General features: G+C 40.8%; 1 protein-coding gene across 1 annotated transcript; it reads right to left on the reverse strand.

Annotated features, from left to right (window-relative positions):
- Positions 1-398: 398 nt before the first annotated feature.
- Positions 399-25,644, reverse strand: LOC133012199 (alpha-1,3-mannosyl-glycoprotein 4-beta-N-acetylglucosaminyltransferase A-like). The gene is made up of 17 exons (XM_061080179.1): positions 25,554-25,644; positions 25,064-25,109; positions 23,445-23,562; positions 21,557-21,764; positions 20,846-21,025; positions 19,822-19,950; positions 19,330-19,463; positions 18,901-18,947; positions 17,502-17,615; positions 17,163-17,238; positions 13,896-14,010; positions 8,730-8,860; positions 6,873-6,980; positions 4,713-4,906; positions 3,095-3,173; positions 1,490-1,565; positions 399-517 (listed from the first exon to the last, which is right to left on the reverse strand). The coding sequence occupies exons 1-17, from the start codon at positions 25,642-25,644 to the stop codon at positions 399-401; spliced, it is 1,965 nt and encodes a 654-aa protein (XP_060936162.1).
- Between the last annotated feature and the right edge of the window lie 880 nt (positions 25,645-26,524).

Genomic DNA, 26,524 nt, shown 5'->3' on the forward strand with positions numbered 1-26,524 from the left:
TCTAATTAGGTTGCAGACTGAGTTGTTTAATGCTAAACACATGTAAAGAATGCAGCTGTTAACAAAAGAATGCACTTATTTGCGTTGAGTGTTGCTGCATTATTCACATTTTTCTAGTTCACTTAAAACAACTCATGTTCAATGAGAAGTGTTACCACACCCTCAATCACACAAAGTGTCAGAACCAACTTAAACCTGGTCAGTCCGTGCAAAGCTTATCAGTTAAAATTTCTCTGAAAATTTTTAAATTGCGATTTTTGTATGTTTTGTTGTCGGAAAATTTCGATTTTCCGACAACGATCTGCACTAATAAGCAGATCGAGTTTAATTGGCAATGTGTTTAAGTATCTGAACACAAACACAGGATAATGCACTCTTAATTAACACAAGCTCTCAGGTCAGACCTCTGTCAGTCGAGCCCAGACGTCAGAATTTGAGTGAACCACCAGACGTAGCGCTGAGATCGGCTGTAGCGCTTCTTCAATCTCCCCCTCAGCTACTCCGTCCTCAAATCCACCTTAAACACACAAACCACACATAATAGATAAGATCACATAGAAATTGAATTTTTAAATGCATTTGTATATACGTATATTTTTTTCTCTGTTGGCCATGTGATAGGCCAACGAACTGTCCAGGGTGCACCCTTGGCTTAATGTTGCCAGACTCTCAAGATTAAGACTTTGAGAATAAGCACTTTTAGTGGACATTAAGTGGAATGTTGAAGTTGCCCCATATGATTACATTGTAGCCACTGCTGCCTAGTTGCGGCTGCTGACTTAGGCGATTTACTAAACTGCAAAGGTTTTTGTAGGTGCGAAATTATTTACACACCCACATTCATAAAAATAGTGCCCAGGTTGACAAAAAGCAAAATCCCCTGTAAGGCATGTTGCTTCGCCCCCACTGACTACAAGGCTCTCTTTACCTATTTATTCAAAGGTGGCTGGGAGAGCACCTCCACCTGTAGCAGAGGATCAAATCAGTGCAGGGGAGAGCTGCAGCTCTCCAGCTAATCATGGATGCACAACAGCTTCATTATGGATTTACTTCCAACATAGACTCTATATTAAAACATCTGCATACAACATTCAGCACACAAACATTAAATCAGTAAATTGCGGAGTGTGTAAAAGTATCAGTCATTCTTAAAAATTATTATACACATATATTCTTATGTAAATTAGGGGAAAAAACAGATATCGTGAAGAGCATCTCATCTGTCTAATAAATCCGGAAATGTCTGTCTGTCACAGCTCTTTGTGGTGTGGTCTCAGGGTTCCACAACCATCCTTTACTTGCAGCAGCTCATTTATGCATTATCATTTATCACTGTTACAGTTTCAGAAAGAAAGCTGCAACCAGCGTTGTCACGAGCAAAGCAAGCAGCCTATTCCAAACAATAAACATCCTTTTTAGAATAGGCACTGCACTTGTGTGTGAAACACAGGGACAGATTTATTTTTGACATTATTTTGTGCCTCCTTACCAATTATGATGAAACCGTTATCAGACTCTTTGTTGAGTGTGGATGAGCCCGTAACTAGTTTTCTTCGCGTTGATGCCTGAGGGAAGAAAACGCAAAAGATGCAGCAACATGAGGTATAACACACCCCATTTTTAGCGTCTTACCAAAAGTTACGAGGTTAGAGACACATTTGATCACATTTGAAGAAATTCCCTGAAGACACTCTTAAAATATGTTCACAAGAATAGAACTGACGTATGTACGTAAACTGCTGGCACCATTGTCTCGGTTGAGCAGAACTAATACCATTTGCGTTCACAGTTACATGACATTACATTTCATTTAGCTGATGCTTTTATTCCTCCAAAAAAGCCAATCTACAAGTGCTACACGTAAGTGCCATATAAGTGCAACTAAACGTAATTTTCGTGTTAATATCAACACCTCTTCTTGACCAAGGTGTAGTCGGAAGAGATGTGTTTTTTTGAGCCTGTGGCTGAAGATGTCTAGACCTTCTGCTGTCCTGAAGTCAGTGGGGAGCTCGTTCCACCTTTTGGGAGCCAGGACAGCAAGCATTAGTGATATGGCTTAGTTGCTAGGTGTCCCTCCAGTGAGGGAGCAGCAAGCCGATTGGCAGATGCAGAGCGGACGGGCTGTTGTTTAAGGTTTAACCATGTCCTGGATGTAGACTGGACCCGAACCGTTCCCAGCACGGTAGGCAAGTATTAGTGTTTTGAAACAGTTGCGGGCAGCCACTGGTAAACAGTGAAGGGAGCGGAGGAGCGGATTAGTGTTAGTGAACTTAGGCAGGTTGAAGACCAATCGATCTGCTGCATTCTGGATGAGCTGCAGAGATCAAATGGCACTAGCAGGTAGTCCTGCCAGGAGGGAGTTGCAATAGTCTAGGATCAGGAGACTGGATCAGACAATGCGCCACATTCTGAGTGAGAAGGGGACGTATTCTCCTGATGTTGTACAGCATGAATCTACAGGGTAAATTATGGATGTAGGAAACTAAGACTTGTGCCAAGTACAGTCTATAACAGCTTGCTAAATGCAACTTTGTCACTAGCATTTGTTCTTTTAAGGCCAATCACATGAATATGGTGTACATAGTACCTACATTTCCTAAAGGCAACAGGATTGATCTGAAAGTTAAAATGAACTGAAATTTAAAAACTAAATCTAAGCTAATAATCACTTTATTGTTACATGTGTAACCAGTAGTCATCACTGTAGCATTACACAAGCTCTTAGTTGTCATAGGTACTAATTAAAATGATGAATGAGGTGTGTATTCACACAAACAAATTTGCTAACATTCACCCTAAAAGGCAGAGAAACAAACTGTACACACACATACACAAACATGTTTTACTTCTAGCTTAGTGAGGACACTCATTGACATAATATGGTTCCCTTACCCTAACATTACCCATCGAAACCCTAACCCTTATCCTAACCCAAACCTAATTTTAACTCTTCCCCTAAAACCAAGTCTTAACCCTGAAACAGCACATTGAAAAAGTGAGGACCAGCTAAAATGTCCTCACTTTGTAGGGCCTTTGCTAAAGATGGTCCACACAAAGATATAAGTACAGGAAAACACATACGTAGTCTACTCACATTACTGGGCAGCACCTCTACTGTGGTGTTGTAGAATTTATCTCCACCAGTCTCAATGTTTCCACAGCGAAACAGGTATCTATAGCAAAGAAGACAGTGTAATAACCAGTGTCCTGCCAGTGTCAACATTCAAACGTATATATATCAAAAATATTGCATCATATTGTGACGTATCATTTTCAGACATGTCATATAATCTATAAATTCTTAAAGGTAGAGACTAGAGAACAAAACTTCTGCCAACAACAAATGAATACTCCATTCCAACACTTCCTGTTAGGTTATACTTTATTCCTTGAGCCTGACAATATTGATCTAAATTAGCATATGGTTATGAATAATTTCAAGATCTTTCCAAAAATAGTTCCTAACAAACTAAAACTGAATTGCTTGTTATACAACACAGCCACCAGATGTTTGGAAATGCAAAGTCTTAATTTCTACTGTCACATCAAATAATGACAGAGAAGGGTCAAATGAAAATGTAGTTTCAATAACTGCATTCAAATCGCATAATGTTTTGCATAACATTGTTAAAGGAAAACACACAGAAGCACTTATCCCCAAACATGAATGGAACGTCTCTTGAATCTAACCAAATTGAAAACATACTTAAGTATGCAGGGTATGATCGCAGTTCAAAGAGTAACATTTGTTCAAGAGTGGGAACGGAGACGGAGAGGGCCTTCTCCACTGACCAGGGTTGGTCAGTTTGAGCATTCCGAGACTGGGAGATGTTGGTGGACGTGGGCCATTATATATTGTTAAAACCACACTGAGACCAGAGCAACATGGCTGGAAAGCAATGGTTTGCCCTGTGGAGGTTGGCTGCAGGAGTTGCATCGCCATCAGGTTGCTCAGTTACCTTGGAATTCACAGACAGCCTTTCACCAGACCATAAAAGAAACTCAAATCACAGACTGCAGAACACTGCAGCCAATGGCTCTGGATCAGGAGGAACGATCCCAACTGGGCCCCAAGATGCTAGGGCATGCAATCAGGTGTGATCAACCTGCAGTGGGGCTTCCTTAAAAGAGGGTGTCTTGTGATTAAATGCAGAAACACCTGATGACTCTAAGTTACAAAATTTAAGATATGTCCCTAAAATCCGCTGGTGGTCGCAAACATCCACTAACATCAACTGGTGGTAGGCACTTTATTTGCGTGGTAGAACATATAAGGGATATTCTCCATCTTGTATGTTATAAAATTGGACAGCTTTTGACTCTGCTGCCTGTGACAGAAGGGGTTCAGTTTGAAAAGGGCATAGAAGAAATTATGTCTGATCTACTAAGCGGGCCACATTGCTTTCAATTTACTGGCATACAAGCCAGTAGCCACTCAGATTAAGTCATACAGTTATTAGAAAGGTCATAGAGGTTTCAGGTCATACAGGTTTCAGGTCATAAAAGTCTCAGACATGTATACAAAAAGTTACTTTTCAACTACAAAATGGTTTACCACCACACTTATTTATTTCCACTACACCTCACTAGTAATAATTGGAGTCATTTTCTACTATATTCGATGATAATAGGATCTTAACTATACCAAATTTGCATAGGCATGTGATTAAACCCTCATGCACAGCAGAGGAAATTGTTACTAATTAACTGACCCAGATATGTGGATTGGCTGGAGGAAGTTGAGGATGATGTAGTCCCCCTGGATGGGCGTTAATGCCCAGAAGAAGTCCTCTCCCCTGTAAGCCCTCTCCAGACTGTGCTGCTGGTAATGTGTCAGGCTGCTGTTCAACTTTGCAGCCGGGTTTCTATGGGCCTGGTACATAAGCAGCTTTCCAAAGTCTTTATCCTGAAGGGCCAAAAAGACAATAGCACACACACGCACGCACACATGCACACACACACACCCCAACATGCAGTTTACTTACATTGCTGGCAGCACTAAAAAAAACTAAACTGTTATGTATTTATGATTGTATCTTGTCATTAAGTTGTTGATGCCAGCAATCACAATGACTATTATGACAATGATTATTATGGCTACCTTAAAGTCCTGCAATCTTTAAATGGCTACAATTTGTGTAATACTGCACTGCTGTGACTGAATAGATTAAATTCACTTTGATATTAGATTTGAGGTGGTCTCCACCTTCTACATGTTTGAAATTATGTTTTTAAACTGTGGGAGTGAATCTCAAAGTATTGTCATGTTACAGAACCAACACAGACATTTAAACTAACCTGTACTTTATGTATTACAAATATTCAGAATAAAGTTTAGTTATACAATGTTCTAAAATATGTTCATAGCAAATAGGTTTCACAAGGCTTTTTACTGTTCATGTCAGTGTTTGGTAGGCTCTATTGGATAGAGACTATCTCTCTACTCAGTTACATATTCATATGTACAGGAAATAATTCCCCTGCTGTCAAGGTTCATGATACTTATTTAAGACAAACTGGCTTGCCTAGCCACACCCCACAGTTAACCTTTAAACGCCTGTGTTGGCGTGGGGCCAGTTGATAGTTTGATCTCCGCCCTGAGTCAGGTGCAGTGTGTGACGATCTGTGTGTTGAGTGTGTGAAAGAACTTGGGTTACAACACTATATCCAATTACTGTTACATAGTTGGGCGTCTCTCTTCAGGCACCCTCCCTGGATTTGTGTTTCCTCTATCTGTATTTTTCTGTTCCTCTTTTCCTGGTTGTGACGGCTGTGATTCCTCACTCTAGCTTATTGTTTGAGGGGCGTGAACTAATGTGCTTGGTAGGAGCTGTGCTGTGCGTAGACAGCACAGGGGTTCCTTTCCAGGATGCCGGAACCGGCTCTCTAGACACTTTATCTCCCCTTATACTTGCTGTAACTCACGGTGCTAACCTGTGATCTAACATGCTTGGTAAAGTCACGTGCAGATCTGCCATCTCAGAGCTATAATACATATGAAGACTGGGGTTTCTGGGAGAAATTCCTGGCTGATTGTTTAGCTCAGACAGAAAAGCATCAATCTTTCAACCTGAGAGCCTGGGCTTTGAGTCCCAGTTTTGTAATCTCCCTTGGTCAGCTCAGTGGCTTGAGAGCTCCTGTTTGACCTCTGCGGACTGACAAGTAATTTACCTGTTTCCCTAGGTCAGTCTTGCAAACTTACCTATGCATCCCCTCTGCCTTCCAGGCTGGGCCTTTGCGTCTAGTGGGGCTCAGACCTGGTTGGTATGTTAGTAGTGTACATTTGTAAATAGTTCCTTTTTCAAATATTGGTGTTACAGGCTTATGGGCAGCAGCATCTCCTTGTGGGGTGTCTTAAAGAGTTAACGCGTATATATGAATATGTAACGGAGTGATTAGATAGTCACGATACAATAGGGCAAGCTTGGATATCCTGTAACCTTGGTTCTCTTAGTGAAGAGACTATCTCTACAACTCTTGGGGTGCCTGGAGTCAATTAAAATATCAACTGGCTCCACACCAACACAGGTGTTTAATAGATACATCGTAGGGCATGGCTGGGCGAGCCAGTGTGTCTTAAAGAACTATCCACACACTTTGACAGCAGAGAGATCATCCCCCCATACATATGAATATTTCAAAGAACCAAGGTTACAACATAACCGAGTGTTTAAATCTGTTGCTCATAAAGCTTAAAGTTACTGTTACTGATTTAAAGATGTTCAATTGCAGCCACCATTTTATTGAGAGCAGAAAGCCACACTATTCAGTGAGAAAAGTAGCATCGAACAAAAAAAAAAATACTATTATGTAATACAGTCTACAAATAGGCATTGTCTGTCTTGTCTGTTGAGTTTATGTAACACACTTACCACAAGATGCTGGAGTTTCCCAGGTAGAGACGAGTGAAGGCCTACATGCTGGAAGAGTGAGGGCTTGTACCTCAGCTTGAGCAATGCCTTTTGTTCTTTGCAGTCTTTCTACACCACACAACACACGGCATGTAGATCACTACATTGCATACTACAGAGTTTATTGGGGTGTTGTATCAATATAAAATTGACTTCACAATTCGTTTTTGAAACTCCTCAAGTGTTGATGGACACTTTAGTTATGTTAGGAACCTTTTAGGATAATAATTGAAATAAATAAGCAGCATATTATGATCAGTGGTGGGAAGTGACGAAGTACAAATACTGCGTTACTTTACTTAAGTTGATTTTTCACATATCTGTATTGTACTTGAGTATTTATTTTCCAGACGACTTTTTACTTGTACTCGATACATTTGAACACAAATTTCTACTTCTTATATTCTCAAAACTGGCTTGTTATTTTGAGCAGCGGAGGTTGGCGCAACGCGCGCCTTTACGCACGGCGCACCTCTCTCTCGCTCCCTTCCGCTCGTGCCCCCTGCCTCAGGAGATGGGCAGGCCTGGCGACGTGTTTGCCATCGGGAGGGGGCAGCGCATCCGGAAGTTGGTCGAGCTGCCTTGGTCAACTCTGGCCGAATCTTTGTTAAGACTTTTACTTCAACACACAGGCATGTAGATCACTACATTGCATACTACAGTTTACCTTCCTCTAGACTCTAGAGGAAGTTAAACTCTTAAAAAAGATTCTGAAGGTGAACCTGCGGAGGGATCATTACCGGTACAGCCTGCTCAACCGGTACAGCCTGCTCGACCGGTAGAGACTGCTCGACCGATACAACTCGGGTAGAGCAGGCTGTAACAAAATGTGGAAAAGGTGAAGCGCTGTGAATACTTTCCGGATGCACTGTATAATAATTATAATATGTAATAATATATATAATAATAGAATATATAATGTCTAATCTTTGTCTAAGTGTTTCCATGTTACGTAATTGTAAGTCTTTTTGTTATGCGAATTTCGAAGTTGGGTTCTTAAAGTATTTGTCATTTTAGTTCATTTTTGTATTGTGAGCACAAAATCTCATTCTGTAACTCTCCAAAACCAACTCTGTGATTGGTCAGCTGTGTGGAGGTGAGAAATGCTTAGGATCTTTCTCATTTTTAAAAAGTATTTTGAAGTAATACAAACTATGAAACTACAGCCTCGGATACATAAGGATAATACTGTACTGCAGGAAGTAGACTGTACATTTATATTTGACTGGATAGAAAAATACCCTGTTCAGACCTGGTATTGAAATGTAAATTCTAAGTAGGGATTTGACCCAAGGCACATAGAGGATGTACTTGAGATCCGATCACTCAGACCACATTTGAAGGTTAGATCAATGTGTCCAGACTCTTTAAGCAGTGTGAACAAGAATGTGAATCTCTCTCTCTTTCTGTCTCTTGCTCTTTCTCTCTCACCAACACACATGGACACACACAAATGAACTCAGACATAAAACAGTCCAACAGATAAGCACAGAGACAAGACACACAAACACACAGACAGACAAAAACACTCAAACTGAATTTTTTATATATACCAGCCTTAATTTCCCTTATGTATCTACTAATTTATCTTTCCTGTGCTATGTTTTTTTTTAACACAAAACGTTGTTGTTTGTTTGTTTGTTTGGCTGAATAAATACCCCTCTAAGATACTGATAACGTTCTTATATCTTAAACCTTACATAAGATTACTGCTTTGGCCCATAGCACCTCCATATTTTGTACAATCACCCCACTAGTCAATTCACCATCCAAAATACACATGTGATGTGCTTTCACCTCTTGGCACAACTGACTCACCTCATCTTTCTCTGGGTTGCAAACCTTCACCCACAGAATATGATCCAACAGCCAGTCAATGGGTTTGTCTCTATGGAACATCAGGAAAAACTCAGTGATCATTGGAAGATCACTAGTCCGAAACATCTTCCCTGACAGACAGAAACATACACAAGAACACACAAACACACATACGCACACACAATATTAGTTCATAAAATGTATCTGGTCTTCTTATAAATCACAAACACAGACAAACACAATGGGACTCATGGAATAATTTTTGAGCCGTCCTGCTCTTCAATTGTTCATCAGAATTGTGTTATTCACCAATTTTTTCATACATTGAGGTTTTTTCAATGGTAGGAACATAATAATATAGTTATGAGTGGTCCAGACCGGTTGTAGAATTCACATGAAATTAGTTGGTTGGATTCCTGTTTATTCAACACATTACTGTCTTGGGCTGTTAACCATAGACGTATATACATATAAACAGTGTAGTACTGTATAAAGTACTTGGAAGCCATACTTGAGTAAAAGTACAGATATCTTACCTGAAAGAGACTCCGGTAAAAGTAAAAGTCACCCGTCAGAAAATTACTTGAGTAAAAGTCTTAAAGTAGCTCCTATTAAAAGTACTTAAGTATCAAAAGAATCTGGTGTTGAAATGTACTTAAGTATCAAAAGTAAAAGTACGAGCACCAAAATTAAAAATGCAAAGTGCTTTTTATAGTAGTCCTATACAGACACAAAACAACCCAAAATTTTTCTCTTCAGGATTTATTTTAACTGACTGAAAAATGATAACAACAATATACATATAATGTATAATTTTACAAATTTGGAACCCCAGATACTGAGGTTCAAATAGTATTGATCTTGCGTCTACCTAAGAACACTAATAGACCACAATATAACCACTAAAACATTCTGTAAATATTACTAAACATGGACCTTTCATCAGAAGCAGGAATGATACACAATGCCCCTTATGATAACTCAGCAAAGGGAAACAAGTTTTAGGCACACATAACTAAAAAGAGGACTCGCAGAAAGGTACCTGTCGCAGGCCAAGCTTAAACGCCTTAAGTAAATTTGGTCACGCCTCAAATGTGTTTGTATTCTCCCGGATATCCTTGTTGTGCTCTGTTATACAAACAGTAAGAATATATTTTTAACAATACCCTATTTGCACTTCTTTTTTTTACATTGGTTGCTTTGCAAATCGTTAAGCTTAAATGTGGTTGTTATTGGATTTGCACTGCATATGCCTGCTTTCATATACAATTATTTTTGCTATTAAATTAATCATATGTATGATTCTAGTCCTGTGTGTGGATCATATAGTTGTGATTAAAGGTGTAGGTGGGCCGTACACATTTTTCAGTTTTCAAATTGGGCCGCGGCATTCTTAAGTTTGGGGATGGCTGATCTAGATGAAGTAAAACTCTTAACAAAGTTTCTGAAGGTGGACCTGCGGAGGGATCGTTACCAGAACAGCCTGCTCGAACCCGGTCGACCAAGGCAGCCCGACCAACATCCGGACTTTTGGTTCTCGTGCTGCCCCCCCTGGCGGCAAACACTCCGCCAGACCTGCACATCTCCCGCGACAGTAGGCACGCAAGTGAGCAAGAGAGAGAGGTGCGACGTGCGTACCGGCGCACCTCCCCTGCTCAAGTAATGAGCCAGTTTTAAGAATATACGAAGTAGAAAGTACACAGAATCCCTAGATGGATTAATTTCCTTGTTCCACACAGTCTGTGTAACAGCTCCTACCAACCTCCCTCTGGACTGATTCGACCATTGCCCATCCCCAGATGTCCATGGTCCGATATACCTGTGGACTTCGTCACTGGTCTTCCCTCATAGGGGGGTAACACTATCAGCCCACGAGCACTGTGCTCCCAGAATTCAGGCTTACTTATCGCCCCTAAAGTCTCTAAAAGTAGAGTTGTAGCCAGAGCTTTCAGCTATCAAGCTCCTCTTCTGTGGAAACATCTCCCACTTTCAGTTCGGGAGTCAGACACCATCTGTTGTTTAAGAGTATGCTTAAAACCCTCCTTTACGATAAAGCTTATAGTTAGAGCCGGTCCAGGCTTTTCTTGGACCTGCTCTTAGTTATGCTGCTAAAGGTCTAGAATGTCGGGGGACACATGACACACAGAGCTTCTCTTCCCAGCTTCTCCTTCCTCTTCTCCTCTTTAGAGACTTCAGGGACGACAAGTAAGCCTGAATTCTGGGACCGCAGTGCTCTAGTTGGTTGATTTGGTACTATCAGCTCTTTGAGGTATAATGGTGCCATAATATTAAGGGCCTCGAAGGTGAGGAGGAGAATTTTAAATTCTATTCAAGATTTAACCGGAAGCCAGTGATGTGAAGCTAATACTGGAGAAATGTAGGGAATGTCAGATTTTTGAGATGTTATACAAGTGAAAGAATGCGGTGCTAGAAATTAGTTTTAAGTGAGAATTAAAGGACAAATTGGGATCTAAAATCACTCCCAAGTTCGTGACTGTTACCACCCTCCGTCCCACCTTCCACTCCTGGTGGAGTAACGCAAGTTGACCCCCTATTAGATTGAGAAAGCCATCAACCCAGTCACCTTTCGACCTCAAGCAACCAAGATACACCCTACTTTTCACACATCTTTCATCAAGCCTGTCACCAGTCCTCTGAGCCCTACTACTGAACCTCTTCCTCCCCCCGGATCATCAACAACCATAGAGCATTTAATGTCTCCTGAATCCCAAGTACTGGACAGAGGCTTCCAGTACCTGGTGGACTGGGAGGGTTTGAATTTTGTTTTAAATATGGATGTGGAAGAAATTCTGGCTCCATTCCTCACTGAACAAATATGTGGAAAGCCAGCCCTATGACCAGCAGATTGACCTCAACCCAATCTCAACAAGGGTTTCTGTTCCTACAAACTGCTTTTAACCTGACAAAATCAATGTATGGCTGCCACTGTGGATTATTCAGATGGAAATGGCTGAAAGGGTGATTCAAGTAGCTAACAAGACTTCTTTCTGCCACTCCCCCTTCCAATAGAGATGTGCTTACTTTCAGGAGATATCACAGACTAAAGCAATAAAACCCACCTTCCACTCTGAAATGAAAACCGGATAATTTTATTGACTGCTGGAGCAATAATGTTAAAACTTTCTGCAATTGTTGTTATAATATATGTATATACTAGCCTGGGTGCCAGACGTATTTAGCCCCGCCCACAACATTTGAGTTCGGGAAGTTCGGTCTGGCATTGCTCCGTTGGGGAGAAACTATGATTAAACAGAAGCTGTTCAGACCAATCAAATTGTCAGGGCGGGCTTTATACGATGATGGACAGATGATCTACAGTGATGTAATCAATCACGTCACCAAAGAGCGCTTGGGTTGAATTCGTTTTCATCAAACATGCCTGCAGCTGGAGAGCTGAGATGTGTAGATGCTGCCTTTGAGTCTGTTTTAGAAGACATCGACAGCACATTCATTTTGAAAGAGGAACAGAGGAACGCGATCAAGGCATTTGTAGATCGAAAAGATGTTTTTGCCGTCCTCCTACGGGATTCGGAAAAAGTTTAATTTATCAGCTGGTCCCGATGCTGCAGCCACACAAGCAGTCATATAAATAAAAAGAGAGTGGAGACAAAAACGACACATGTTGGGACGCTGTTGCAGTTAATGTATGCAACAAGTAAGTGTATGCTTGTAAAAACGATTAACTGCCGTTTTGACTCCTCGCTGGCCTCCTGCAGAGCCATGACAGCGGAGCTCTGGAAGCGCAGCTTGCGGATCAGCAGCTCCGTAGATTTCTGGTAGCGACGGATCTCTCTCAGAGCCTCGCTACCGGCCGGTAACGGTACCGTGCCGATAGCGGTGAGGCTATTTAACGTCGCCGGGGCTCTCACAAGCAGCCCTGGTCTCCAGCTGCTTCCTGGGGGCTTGCCTCCGGTGGATTTACGAGCGGCATTTGCAGCATTTCCATTGATTTATTTAGAGAGTGAATAAACTCGTGAAACAGACAACTGACAACAACTATGCGTCGCTTGACATACGTCACATATTACGTTGCTCAGATTGGTTGTAGGTCTATCCAATTGAGCGAAGAGAAATTTATTTTCCTGGTTCGGTTGAAACACGCCCCATAATCACAGCCCAATGGAGCAGTATCAGACTCATATTCTGACTAGAATTATGAGTATGACAACGTCAGGCTATGTATATACTGCATTTCTTCATAAATATACTAAAATTACTTTTGCTTTTTGTTTTTCCATACAGCAAATGCTTATCTAGTCATTGTAGAGATATAATATGCAATCTCTCTCTCTCCTGCACATCTTCATACTTCTCCACACACTTATTTAGTATATTATCTTTGCCTATTGTCTGTTGAAGTTTATCTATAGAATCACTTTATCTTAAGTGTGTTTAAGTTAATTTCCTGCGCAATATTTATTTTTCTTTGCGCCAAATCAATAGCAAGCTGATCATGACAAAAGTGCATTAAATGCTCTTATTGTTAATCTTTTAAAACAACTCTATTACGACTTTGTTTAAATAACTTTGGAGATTTTGTGTTGTACCACCAATGCTAGTCGAGCATTTAGCTTAATTATACAGCAACGCCGACTGCAGACCTGCACCAACAGTCTTAATCGAAGACCTGCTGCCTGCACTCACTGCTGACCAACTGACTTCTCAAGGAAAACCCACCTGGACTCGACGTGAGGTTAGAAGCCACCGAACCAAAGTCTGAGTTCCAGCCCAGAAGCTCCACAGCACAGGATCACTCAGGCTCAGGCAAATCATTGGATTCTGCTATTAATGTCTGGGTTGATGTGGTTACCAGAATTATAATGTTTAAATTTAGCTTTGTAGATTAAATTACTCATTCATTCACTCACAATCCTATTTTGATATCTTATCTGCCACCATCACTCAAATGATCACATTTCAATTCCATTGAGATAAATCCATGTGTTAATTTACACAATTTTGCATATTTCCTTATTTCCTACCCTTGTAGCTATTCCCCCATCACAACGCTACATCAGGGAGTAAGTAACTATGATCATTGTTCAAATAGATTGTTTGTAAATTGCTGTAACAAGAGGGTTAGGGTTAGGGTGGTACAAACTGTACAAAATGTACAAACATCTTGATAAACACACAGAGACACACCTATAAATCCAAGGTGGGAGAACTCCAGGTAGAGCCATGGCTTTGAAGCTTCCTGAGAGGCAAAGGTCTTCATGTCACTGTAGTAGCCTGCCTTTGCAACAACATCATCCTCTAACTGGAAAACACACAAAAAATAATTAATTTAAAAAACAAAATTCATTAAGTAGACGTTTTTGGCGTTACTTATTACTTCACTATTTAAAAAATCCCTAATAACATTTAAAATATGCAACATGGCTCCTGCCACAAATATAAAAACCTCTCTTAACTGGTCCAGTTTGCATAACGATGCCATAGATTAAAGCCGACTCTTCTCAGGAATATGTGGGTGTGGACAGATTGTTTGATTGACAGCTCTCCCATTTATTATGTCACACTGTTTTGGTCTGATAAGCCATTTTCATTGAAAAGAAAACACTGTGTGAGTGTGCAGAGGCTGTAAATATTGATACTATGATGTTAGTAGAGATACTGTGCTCAGAGAGATGTTAATAGCATACTGTATCTCCTAGCAATATGTCTCAGCTGAATTTGCTCTGCAGGCTTGACAGGTTTGATCCACACCTACTGTTTGTTTAACCCAAGGGTTTGGTTGCTTGCCAACAGTGAGAAACAGTACTGTGCATGTAAAATGGGTGTGTTAAATGACACGATTATAATGGTTCATGTGTTATTTGCTGAACTACATTCTGTTTGTCCATGTTTGTATATGATATATGCTTTTAATAGCGCTTACCAGTAGTCATGGTGCTATATCCACTGAATAATAATAATAATAATAATAATAATGACTATATTTGTTAGCACTTATCTACACAATGTTACAAAGTTCTTCACAAAATACATGGTAAAAAACAAATGAATAAAAGGTATTCAATTCATTTTTAGCAACAAATCTTTACATTTTAAAACTTATAGAGAAACCTAACTGGTCCCATGAAGCCTACTCTCTTTTATTTTAATCATCACGGTTTGGGTCATCAATTGAACTTGAACTCGATTTGAACTCAGGGCCTTGGTCAGGGGAGCTGTTCACTGGCACTTGTCTGGGTTGACGATGCAATCAGGCTGTGGTGACTAAGCCACTTCAATACACTCTGTATGTGAAATACATGCTCTGCCTTAGAAAAAGAGTGTCATCCAAATTTTTTTTAAATTTAAAAAAATGAAAGGCAGGCCTCAGTAAAGTGTCCAAGATACTGACCATAGCTAGGTCAAGTCTCCAAAGGGCTGGTAGAAGAGATGTGGTGTTCCACTCCCAGGTTCGGTGGTCGTGGATGAGAAAGTGGGCTGTGTACATTTGAGAACTGGGCCAAGAGGAGGAACTCATCCCTGGCTGAGATCATGCTAGACAGCCTCATGACACCTTGTCTACTGACTGTACATGCATAGGAACAATAAGTCCCAAGCATTAATCAAGCAGCAGCACCAACAACACATAAGCACAGAGGAAAGCCATGCAAAGAGGCTAATGGCTACTTTTTCAGTAACAAACATTGGCTCCCAAAACACAGCTCCATGCCTGGTGTGGATGGGCTGCCATTGTCCGCCTCCAGGGAGGGTCGTTCCAATCAGTCAGCATGTACACCTGCAATGCAGGCAAGATGAGATGCTACTCTGCGCCCCTGTGTTGCCCTTAATGCACTGCCCACATTTGGTGTCCTGTACAAACAGCAGTCTACCAACTTTGCTGATGTCCCGGAGAAACTACATGGTGAGAGGCACCTCATAGGCTTCGGTTCAAACCTTGCATGGTAGAAAAACAGGCCAATGAATTGCTGCTATTGAATAACTATGCCAGTGATGCCCACTGTCTCCTGGCACTGATATTGGCTTGGGCTAGGTCCAACATGGCCCCTCAGCCAGTGCCCGATAGTCCTTGATGACATTGTTGGAGCCAACATGAGTCTGCTGTTGCAGAAACAGTTAAATGAAAATAATGTCCAGCTTTTAGCTTCCCAGGAAAACTAACATCTTCTCCGTTTATTCCAATGGGTTGCTGATGCCGATGCCAGGCAGCAAGAGAAGCCAGCAAACCTACTCAGTCTAAGATAGACTTGAGCCTTCAATGTACCATATCTATCCTGTGCCAGAGGATTATCCAGCACTCTGCCCTCTGTTAACTGCTGTGGGATGCAGCGGCATAGTTATACTTTACTGCTGCTTGGCGCAAACTGTGCCTTTCTCTGGGCAAACCAGGCATAACTGCAATCATTGCCATGCTTGTCTCTGGAAGCGTCCAGAAAAAGTTAGTGTCACCAATGTTGGAGTTACTGGCGTGAAGCATAAAGCCGTTTTTTCTTCTTGCATGTACAACTCTGTGGCTGTTTATCGAGAAAAAAAAGTCTGACAACAGACAAAATGGCGTCAGCACCACATCCATTTTTGTGGTGAGTTTTTGCAATTTTAAATATAAAAAATATGAAACAAAAATTGAAATAAAATAGAAAATACTATAGGCAAATAAAAAATATATTTTAGATGGCTCACAGCCTCCTGCCAGAGTGGAGTGGCTTAAATAGTCCATGTCCAGGGTGGGAGGGGTCAGCCACAATCTTACCTGCATGTCCCAGAGTACTGGGGCTGTGCAGGTCCTGTACAGAGGGCAGGTTGCAACCTTCCCGGCGGAGCGGAGACCCAGTCCTTGGCAGTAGCATCAATGTACCATACAGTGATGGATGAGTTGAGGATGGTCTTTGCTAGATGTAATAAAATTTCAAACGAGTGTTCCTGATATATAACCTCATATATAACCTTATACATATAACTTCATATATTCCCTCAAGGTTTTCCTGAATGTTGACCAAAACAATGTTTTGTATGTTCACAGTGAAATTTGACCTTTGACAATCAAATTCCAATCAGTTCTTTCTTGAGTCTAAGTGAATAGTTGTTCCAATTTTGAAAGAATGTCTGGAGGTGTCCCTGAGATTTATAACATTTATAATGCAAAATGTGGATTTTGTGAGGTCACACCAACCTTAACTTTTAAACCCCAAAATCTGATCAGTTCATGTTTGAGTCCAACTGGAGGTTTGTACCAAAGTTCTTGAGATTTTGATAAGAATGGGACAGATAGATGGAGAGAAATGTGTAGGTGTCCAAATATCTAGAGTATGGACTGAGTACCATCAGAAGAACTGTATATAAGAGCATTATCTAGACAGCACTTTGGACCTTAATTCCACACTAACATGATTTTTTTAATGTAAGTATGGGAACCAACAAATATCAGACAGCAGGTAAAATCTGGCCTTTGACCCCTACCTGAACATAATAGGTTCCCCTGTCCTGAGCATATCGCATGAGTAAGCAGAAGTCCAGATTCTGCTTAGTTCGCCATCTAAGAAGAGACAAGGCGTTAACACAATGTAAATGTTTTTTCTCGACGAAAGTTGTATTAATAAACTCATGTTAATTTACTTGAACCTCTTATTTATATACTGAATACACTAATTTCCTCTCCCTTTTCAAGTGAAGGTGATGTGATTAAATCTAAATTATCCCGTAACAGCAGAAACCAATACAAATATGACATGAATGATGTAAAGATATATCAAAGTTAACAGAACCAGCAATTATATAATAAAAAAATTGTAAATATACTTGACTCTGTCCTTGGAGTCTCCAAAGGTCTCTGTTAGGCTGTCGAAGTCGGGGTAGTAATACTGTGAAGGAGAGATGACCTCCAGTAACCCTGATTGCACATCCTTGGGAAAACTATATATAAAGGGATGATTAACTACAGATCCATATTATCCATGAACACACATCATCTGAAAAATATAAATGAGGTACACAGAGTACTTTACATCATATGGGGAATAATTGAAATTAAGACAATGTGTAAATAATTTTGAGCTTTTGAAGTTCGCATTACTTCACTGAGTGCAAAATCATTTTAGTTTAGTGAATGTATACAAAGATTTACAGAAAAAGGCTGACCTTTAAGTAAATCTGTGCACAAGGGATTGAACATTGATATTTCACAAATTACTGAAAGCACAGCACACATTTGTGACTGGACACTTGGAGAGTGCATACTTCCACCTATCTCACCATGTGTCCCAGATCCACTGCAGAATTTATCATTTTTCAAAGCAAGAATGCTATGTGAATATAAATACCATTTTTCAGTTTTTGTTTAACTACCACTTATGCTCGATGTAATATTTCACAAATTAATATCATTCTGAAAAGCTAAAAGATGTTTTGTTTAAACAATCTAGATAAACCGCCATAGATTACTATGCAGGCTAGAACATTTTAAATACCTTGTCATCCCTACTGTCAAATAGTAGGGATAGTAGTTTTCTATGCTGTGGAATATGTGAATGCTTACGGAAACGCATTTCATTTCAATAACCACTCTCTTTCCAAGGGGCCAAAAGCTTTAAGATGCTGGCAATGCTGCATATACTTCCCAATCTCTTGTTTCCTTTTACCTATTTACTATGGCTGATAAAAAGTAAACAATACCCTTAACAATGTATCTTAAAAATTACAAAAAACGCCTTCCATCTTTACCACTTCTCATTACAACCCAAAAAAACACCGCTCTCCTTTACCGAAGATATAATAATTTTGTTAACAACTCAATCAGCTCCACCTGCCGTATAAACATGTATATATACAAACTCTACTATAGACATTATTACAAGGTGGAAGTGCAATGGTCTGTTGTCAGAAGGCTCAAGATTTATGTTTTTGGTTAGACGTTACACATAGACTCTGCTGGACGGGGGTTGGAGATTTTCACAAAGACTAATAAATCAATTAAACTCAGAGTGAGCAGGGGGAAAAGCTTGAGGGGAGGCCTCATTATGTGATATAGGCACTGGGCTGATAGTAGGAATGGTTCTTTTTTTACTTGATCAGACCTTGTTTTATGACCTTGTCGTTACAACTGCTGTCACTATTCACCGACATTAGAGGACATAAACCAATGTAAACAACAGTGATAATAGTAGAACTGCCTCATTGGAAGCAATCTAAACACACTCACTTCTTTCTGATGGTTTCAGCTACGCTGCCCACATAGTTTGAGTCCATCTGACATAGGAGGATAACAAAAAATGTCATTGATATTTTTATGATGTCACTAATTAATTCAAAAAAATCCTTGAGTACTTTTGCAACAGTGAACAGATTTTGGAGGTCTTATGGGGTGAGATATCTTCATTGTCCTCATCACCCTAAGGTAAGGGCCATTCAAGTTTCATTTGATATTTGGTTGAAGTAGCATCCTATCATTTAAACTTATTGTGTAGTATCATGTGTTCAGACATGTGTTCAGTATTCATGACTGCCAGTGGCAATAAACACAGACACAGACACAAGGACACACACACAAAGACACACTCACACACACACACACATACACTAGGCCATGGAGACAAAATTGTGTGGTTGTGTGTGTGAGCATTTGTGTGACCTCAGCAACAAAGACAATGATGAGAAGATCTTGGCGCTGCGAGGAATCCAGGCTGTAGAGCAGAGAGTTGATTGTATTGACCAGGTAACTCCGTTTATCACGCTTCACTGTAGGAATGCCCAGCACCATGGACACTGGGAGCAGACAGAGACACCCACGTATACAGGTGAGGAGAGAGCAAACAGAACAACAGTGATCAACACTCCTGTCCTAGCTTCTCTGCATTGGCTCTTTGTTAAATTCAAAATAAAATTCAAAATATCTCTCTCTCTCATCTGTAAATTATAATTATCTGACAGAACTCTCTCTCTTTCCATCTAGACAGCAGCATTCTACTTGGTCTTCATGTGACGGCATCATGAAATTACATGTATGTAACATGTTAAAATAATTATCAGATAAGGTTTTGAGAGACGCTGACTGCAAATAGCATCAGTAAAGGTGTGTGTTTTTATGGGTGTACTTTTGTGTTGATGTGTGACTGCTCCATACCTCCAGAGCGTCCCTGACCCAGGACTATGTTAAGAGTGAGGCTGTCTGAATGTTGTTTGAGGTGAGGCAAGTAGAGGTAAATGTTTGGCTGGAGGAACATCTGTCGACTAGGAGTGCCTGTCTGCATTACTGTTTTTGGAGGAAACAGAAGAAGTATTTTGTCAGTACAAAAGTTAGTACTCAGCAGTCAACAGGAGTAACTTTTTACCATGTTAAACTTTTAAACTAATTATGAAACTCGTTGAATAAATTCTAATTATTAAGATTGATTATCTTTATTAGTTGCTAATACAGAATTTAGACAACTTGAGTAAATGGATCATGCATTGTTACTTTTATCTTGTCTTGAGAAGTCCTGTGCCTAAATCTAGTTTTAAGAACTAATTATTAGTAGGATATGTTGGTATGAAGTTTCAGACACAGCAAAACTCAGCAAAACTTTTACTTGCTGCAGCTCAATAACTGTTGGTTACTGTTCAGTTAAAATTCAGAACAGAAGGCAGAAATAAGAATAAAAAATCATCTCTAATAACGTAGTTCAGAGGAACCAGCCTTAACCTAAGTTTAACTTTCGGTTGCTGTTCCCGGCGGAGCTATAAGATTGGCGCACCACTGAAGAGAGTAAAAAAAAGAAAAGTGAAAAGTGGACACTTGGCGTCATAGCAGGTAGACAAAGACAAGACGGCGTTCCCCTCACGGCTTAACCACAGACGCTACTGGTATGAAAAAAAGAAAACGGACTGATTTAATTTGATTATGATATTAGAAATAAAACCTCCAATGTGCACAGAAGTTTATTTTAAATAAAAAGGGAGGAGAAGAAGAGTGAGTTGTCGCATGCATCCTTTAAAGTTAACCAGGCCGTTTTCAAGTTAGGGCAGGAGGTGAACAAAAAACTTGGAGAACTTGACAGTTACTTTTACAGTTTAAGAAAGAAATACTGCTACCAGCTTTACAACATGCAAAGTCAATAGTGATGAGATTAAGTCAAAGAGATTTTGTTTCCATCCAGCCATGGATCTACCTGTGGAGATTAGGATGGTGTTGGTGGTGTTGCTGGTGGGGTGGGTGTTATTGGCCACTTTGGACACATTCCTCAGCTGCTCCAGCATGCTGCTGAGATTCCTGCTGACCTGCTCTCCCAACTCCTCAGCCACCAACAGACGCTCATGCAATTTCTGTAGGTCTGGCAGCATGATTGAACCTGGATACAGAGAAAAAACCTACAATTGTTGAAACTATAAAACACAATTCTCGAAAAAATAAAGGGATCACATAAATCATACATCAGATATTGATGAACGAATTATTCAAATTTAAAATCTTTACTGATGTTCTATAATTTGTTGAGAACAAATTGACAACAACAGTATGGAGGCCAAAATCATCAACCCATTGAGGGCTAGATTCAAAATCATACTGAAATTTAAAGAAAAAAACTGAAACCACAGGGTGATCCAACTTGCATGACTTTCATCACAGGAACTCATGCTAATGTTGTGTTTGTTCCTCACGCTCCTGTATGCGCACCCAGCACTGTGTGGGCATGCTCCTGATGAGTTGGCGAAAGGTGTCTGGGGGATCTCGTCCCAGACCTGGATCAGGGCATCTGTGAGCTCCTGCACAGTCTGTGGCGGTACTTGGCGGCGTCAGATGCAAGGATACATAATGTCCCATAGGTTCTCGATTGGATTTGGGTCAGTGGAATGAGAGGGCCAGTCAGTGGCATCAATACCTTTGTCATCAAGGAACTGCCTACACACTCTGGCCACATGAGGCTTGGCATTGATCTGACCCAGAAGGAACCCAGAGCCCACTGCACCAGCGTAAGGTCTGATAATTGCTCTGAGGAATCGGCTCTCCTCTGTGAAGAGAATGGGGCGCCGATAGTGGGCCTCCCACATCTGTTGTTCTCTGGCAAATGCCAATCGAGCGGCACGGTGCTGGGGCCTCATTTATAAAAGAGTGCGTAGGATTCATACTAAAAGTGTACGTACGTACAAAATCCGGAAATGGCGTACGCAAAAGATAATTCCGATTTTAAAACCGTGCGCACGTACACCTGAACGCAATGTTCGCTTTAAAAATCCCAGTCCACTTGGAAACGTTCGTACGTGGATCTGCCTCCAAATCCGCCCTCCACACGCCCACTTTCCACCATAAATGGTCAACGCAAAGCACGGCGTGAATATTAAATGATGCTGCTGACCAATGGGTTTCCACCGTGAGTCCTGACGGAGTCACCACATCAAGCGATGTGAAGAGGAAGTGAAACTTTCTGACACTGACAGCGAGGTGTTTGTTAGTGAGGTGGAGGTGAAGAGCGACTTTATGGGACAGCAGCGATGTCACTAATAAAGAAAATACACTGATACTCTGCTGCTGCTGCTGTGGATAACACACTGTGTGAGATCAGAGATCGCTGAAGCCTCGCTTCCTCCTCGTTCTTTCATTCACATGCACACATTGAGCAGAACCCCGCACCGGTGTCACGGCAGTGTTTATTTATTTAAAGCATCGGACCGATTCCCTCACATCAGTGGATCCTCACCTCCTCTGGGATATTATTTGGAAAGTTTCCTCATTTCTTATAAGTAATCTCCAGTGCGCTCTGTGCTCTGTGCGCTATGTGCGCTCTCTGGCTCAGTCCCGTTCACTGCAGCGATCTGATGATACACGCACAGTGTTAGAAGATATTATTAAAACCTATTAATGACTCGGCTCCGTAACTCTGCCGTTAAATCGAATCTGAACCTTATTTGCTTAAAGTTGTTTTATATTTTTTTAATTAAAAGGCTCATGTGGAGCAGATACGTCGCGCGAGAAAAACTGTTGGTTTTAATGTAAATTATGAATTGGATCAATAATCTGCTGCAGTTCACCACCTCACGTCTGTGTCGCCGTTTTCCCGTCTCCCCAAAACGCTCGTACGGGAGGGTCTAAGTTTGCGTAGAAATACGCACATTTTCCCATCAAGTTTGTTTTTATAAATCCCAACGTTGGCGTGAGAAGTGGCGTACGCACGTTTCAGGCCCGTTTTGTGCGTACGCAACGGTTATAAATGAGGCCCCAGGGCTGTGAGCACAGGTCCCACTAGAGGTCTTCAGGCCCTTATGCCATCCTCATGGAGTCCGTTTCTGACAGTTTAGTCAGAAACATGCATCGCTGTAGCCTGCTGGAGGTCATATCCTTTTTGGAGGTTGTCTCGATTTTGCTTCTACATTGCAACTAATGTCACTTTTATTAGCACCAAAGCAGATGAAACTGATTATTATCACTTGTGCTTCTTAAATGGACAGATTGAAGTGAATCCGACTTGGTGTTATACTGTGATGATTAAGTGTTCTTGTTATTTTTTCGAGCAGTCTAGTGTTGCTAACGTAGAAGCCTAGAGAAGTGTAAATTGTGGGTATACCTGTCAAAAAATATAAAAAACTCAAGCATCATCGAAGGTTTGCTGGTTTTCAGATCCAAACTGTCCTACCCTAGCTGATTTAGTTATATTACACTTCAACTTGGACGTCTAGAACGGAACCAGGGTAGCGAGTAGTGCTCAATGTCACGGAGGGACTGCACAGTCGCAACGTCACGTGCGACAATAACTTCACCTCCTGTGAACTCACGCGGCAGCTCCTGGAGAGGAAGATCACTGTGGTCGACACGGTTCGGAAGAACAAGCCCGAGCTCCCGACCAAGCTGCTCACGGTCAAGGCAAAAGAGGTGTTCTCATCCAAGTTTGGACTACAACCACAACAGAGGAGGCGTGGACAACCTATACAAGGTGATCAGAACCTACAGCTGCCGCGGTTTTGAAGTCTGTGAAAGCCGCCGCCGCACGGAGAGCTCTTGACCACGACGACGATGCTCGGGGCGAGTAAGAGGTGTCAGGTATGCCCCAGGAAAAAGGACTGTAAAACTCACACCGTGTGCGTGGATGTAACAAACACATCTGCATGGGCTGCTCACTTGTCTATTGCCCTATGTGTGCTTGCTAATATGTGGTGGGCTATGTGAGGGGGCCAACAGCCGGGGGAATCACGGCCAAAAGCCGGGGGAATCACGGCCAACAGCCGGGGGAAGCAGGGACAACACAAGGGTTAATTAATTGACAGATTATTTTTCATTTTGTACAGGCGTATTTACACCTCGAATTCTAGTTCAACTACTACATCTAAAACTTTAGTGTTACCCACTAAGCTACGCCTCAATTAAGTGATGCTTGGATTGAAACGTGAATTGTTTTTATTGGCTCATCGGTCAAGCCTACATTTCAACTGTTGTCAGCAATTAAATTGTTTCACATTTGTAGCTGATCTTGCACAATGCACACACAATTTCAATGTAATCCAGCACATAGAAAATTATGAACTATGTATACTTAACATTTGAGAGTTCTCTTTTTAAGACTGTACATGAACAACACGGTACGTTTCATCCGTATGTGTAATATCTATAAAGTTTGTTTTTGTATAGCTTGGTTTTTGCAGTGTGAGTTTGATTTTTTTTAAACCGTAAAAAAAAAACTAAGACATGAATCCCTCAAGAAACTATGGCTCATATCCTTTAACTTAAATACTGTATGCTATGAGCCAAAATATCATCCTTAACAATAAAATAGCTGCTAAGAGCAGAGGTGACATGTAACCTACTCTTAGATTTCACTTTTTGCACCAATTTATACTGCTTGTTTTGGCTAGACTAAGATTAAGATTAAGATACAGACTGGCGTATAATAAATGTACAATCATCCCAAAAGTAAACTTAAAGTTCAAGCTCCAAACCCTTTCTAATTCTCATCTTAAGCCTAATGTTTGTCTATATATGTATACATATAGTAGTAGTATCAAAATAATAATTGGCCCTCAGTAGCCTGTTAAAGCAAAAATTATATAAATGGTTTTGAATACTGAAGCATATGCTACAAACAAATAAGATAATACCTTTTTTATTTTGTTTGTTTGTTTGTAGCAGTTCCTCTGAACAGGGTGTGTTATCAGAGACTGAGCTTACTAACTTTGGGGTGACTCCAATTTAGACCTTTTTCTTTTTGTGTAACCTGGGTAAAAAGCAACCACCACATCAATATAACTAATGTTGCTATAAATGTTACAGAAAAGAAAGGCTCAAAAGATTGGAAGTGAATATTTTTAAATACCCAGGTGTCATTTTAGATTCTAAACTAAAGTTTTATTGACAATCAGAACAAACCTGAATTGTTTTCGTTTGATAAGGCCATGCATACTGTCGTGGCTTCTCAAATCTAGGATTTTTCACTCCCAAACGTATAACTAATGCACCAGAGACCAACGAAATGTCACAATTGTCCAATTCTTAATTAATATATTTTTATTTTGACACTTAACGCTTCAGGAAGTTATCAGTGAGGCTATTTAAAAAATATATATTGGTAATAGCTCCAACCGTTAAAATGATTGATTCCTGAGGTAAAGGTATTGTAATATTAGATGAGGTCTCCAAAGCTGCAATGCCACAATTTCATGCCCATCTAAGACCACGTGTCTCAGGACAAAATAAACATCAGAGCTCCGTATATTCTTCTGACTCTTTAGTCCACAAATTGACAGCATGAGGTTATATCAGGTGAATTCCTGGTTGAGCTTCGACGCGTTTAACCTTAACATGCTTCACGTACAGTGTGTGACAATAGTTTATTCTATAGTTATGCTGCAAGTTATTTCTTCTCGCAGCCGACAGGTACACTGGCAACTTACCTTCATCACGGTGAATCGATTTAATCAATGTAAACGACACCAAACAGACGAAAGCCAGCAGACATTTAAACCTCAGGTCCGAAAACCTCATCTCGTCTCTCACTGACAGTCCCACCGTTTTACTGCGGTGTTTTGTGAGCAGGTGATGTGCGCAGGTAGAGAGGAGGAGTCGTTAGAGGAAGGGAACGGCAGACTGACAACAATTACGCTACCTCACACTAAACATACCTGTTCTTCAACTTTTTCACTCTTATTTAATTACGGATCATCTAACCCTAACCCTGCACCTTCATGTCTGACATCAGCGATACCTGCTGGTTCAAGAAGAAAACTTCTGGCTGTCCCCTCGCATGTCACCATTAAACGCTGATTCGATGCCGTGAGCACTTTCGTTTTACACTTGAAAACACGTAAAATGCTGGAGCACCTGCCCCTTTGCCCTGGATGCCCAAATGTGCCTGTTTTTTTATTTCTTTTTATTTCTTTTTTTTGTGAAATCATGCCCATGATGCACATTTAACAATTAATAATAATTTATCTATAAATGCAATGACCTGACTGCTGTCAGTCACATGACATTTCACTTAAGCTCATCCCTTCGTGCCCTCTTCCCGTCTTGCGCAGCGTTGACCACGCGCGGACACAGCTGAGACAACGTGACGAAAAAACTTCAAGGCCGTAAACGGGATTTTCAGCAGAGTGCAAAATGATTTGGTGTATTTCTACATGAACGCAGTCAACATGGTTGTGGTTTATATCGCTGTGTTCACTGCGCAGCCTGTACAAGTAACGTTACGACATCTGCCAACCACTGCGGCCAATGCCTGAGGAAAAGACGTATGCTGGCCGTTTTGTTTCTGTAGGTGTTTCATTTGTACTTCTGTCCACCGGTTTAAAGAAAGATACGGGGATTTTCAAGGTTTGCGGAGGGCTTATGTGTTGTTGCATGCTATGTGTCTGTGTGTATGTGT

The sequence above is a fragment of the Limanda limanda genome, chromosome 10 (genome assembly GCF_963576545.1).
Source record: "Limanda limanda chromosome 10, fLimLim1.1, whole genome shotgun sequence".
In the NCBI taxonomy this organism is placed as follows: domain Eukaryota; kingdom Metazoa; phylum Chordata; class Actinopteri; order Pleuronectiformes; family Pleuronectidae; genus Limanda; species Limanda limanda.

Excerpts from the sequence above, each read along its gene's own strand:
- LOC133012199 (XM_061080179.1), bottom strand. The coding sequence starts at position 25,644 with ATGAGGTTTTCGGACCTGAGGTTTAAATGTCTGCTGGCTTTCGTCTGT. Across the intron at positions 21,765-23,444 it reads TCCTCTCCAGGAGCTGCCGC|CACCGTGCCGCTCGATTGGC; the intron begins GTGAGTTCACAG and ends ATGAGGCCCCAG. Across the intron at positions 518-1,489 it reads TAACGGTTTCATCATAATTG|GTGGATTTGAGGACGGAGTA; the intron begins GTAAGGAGGCAC and ends TGTGTGTTTAAG.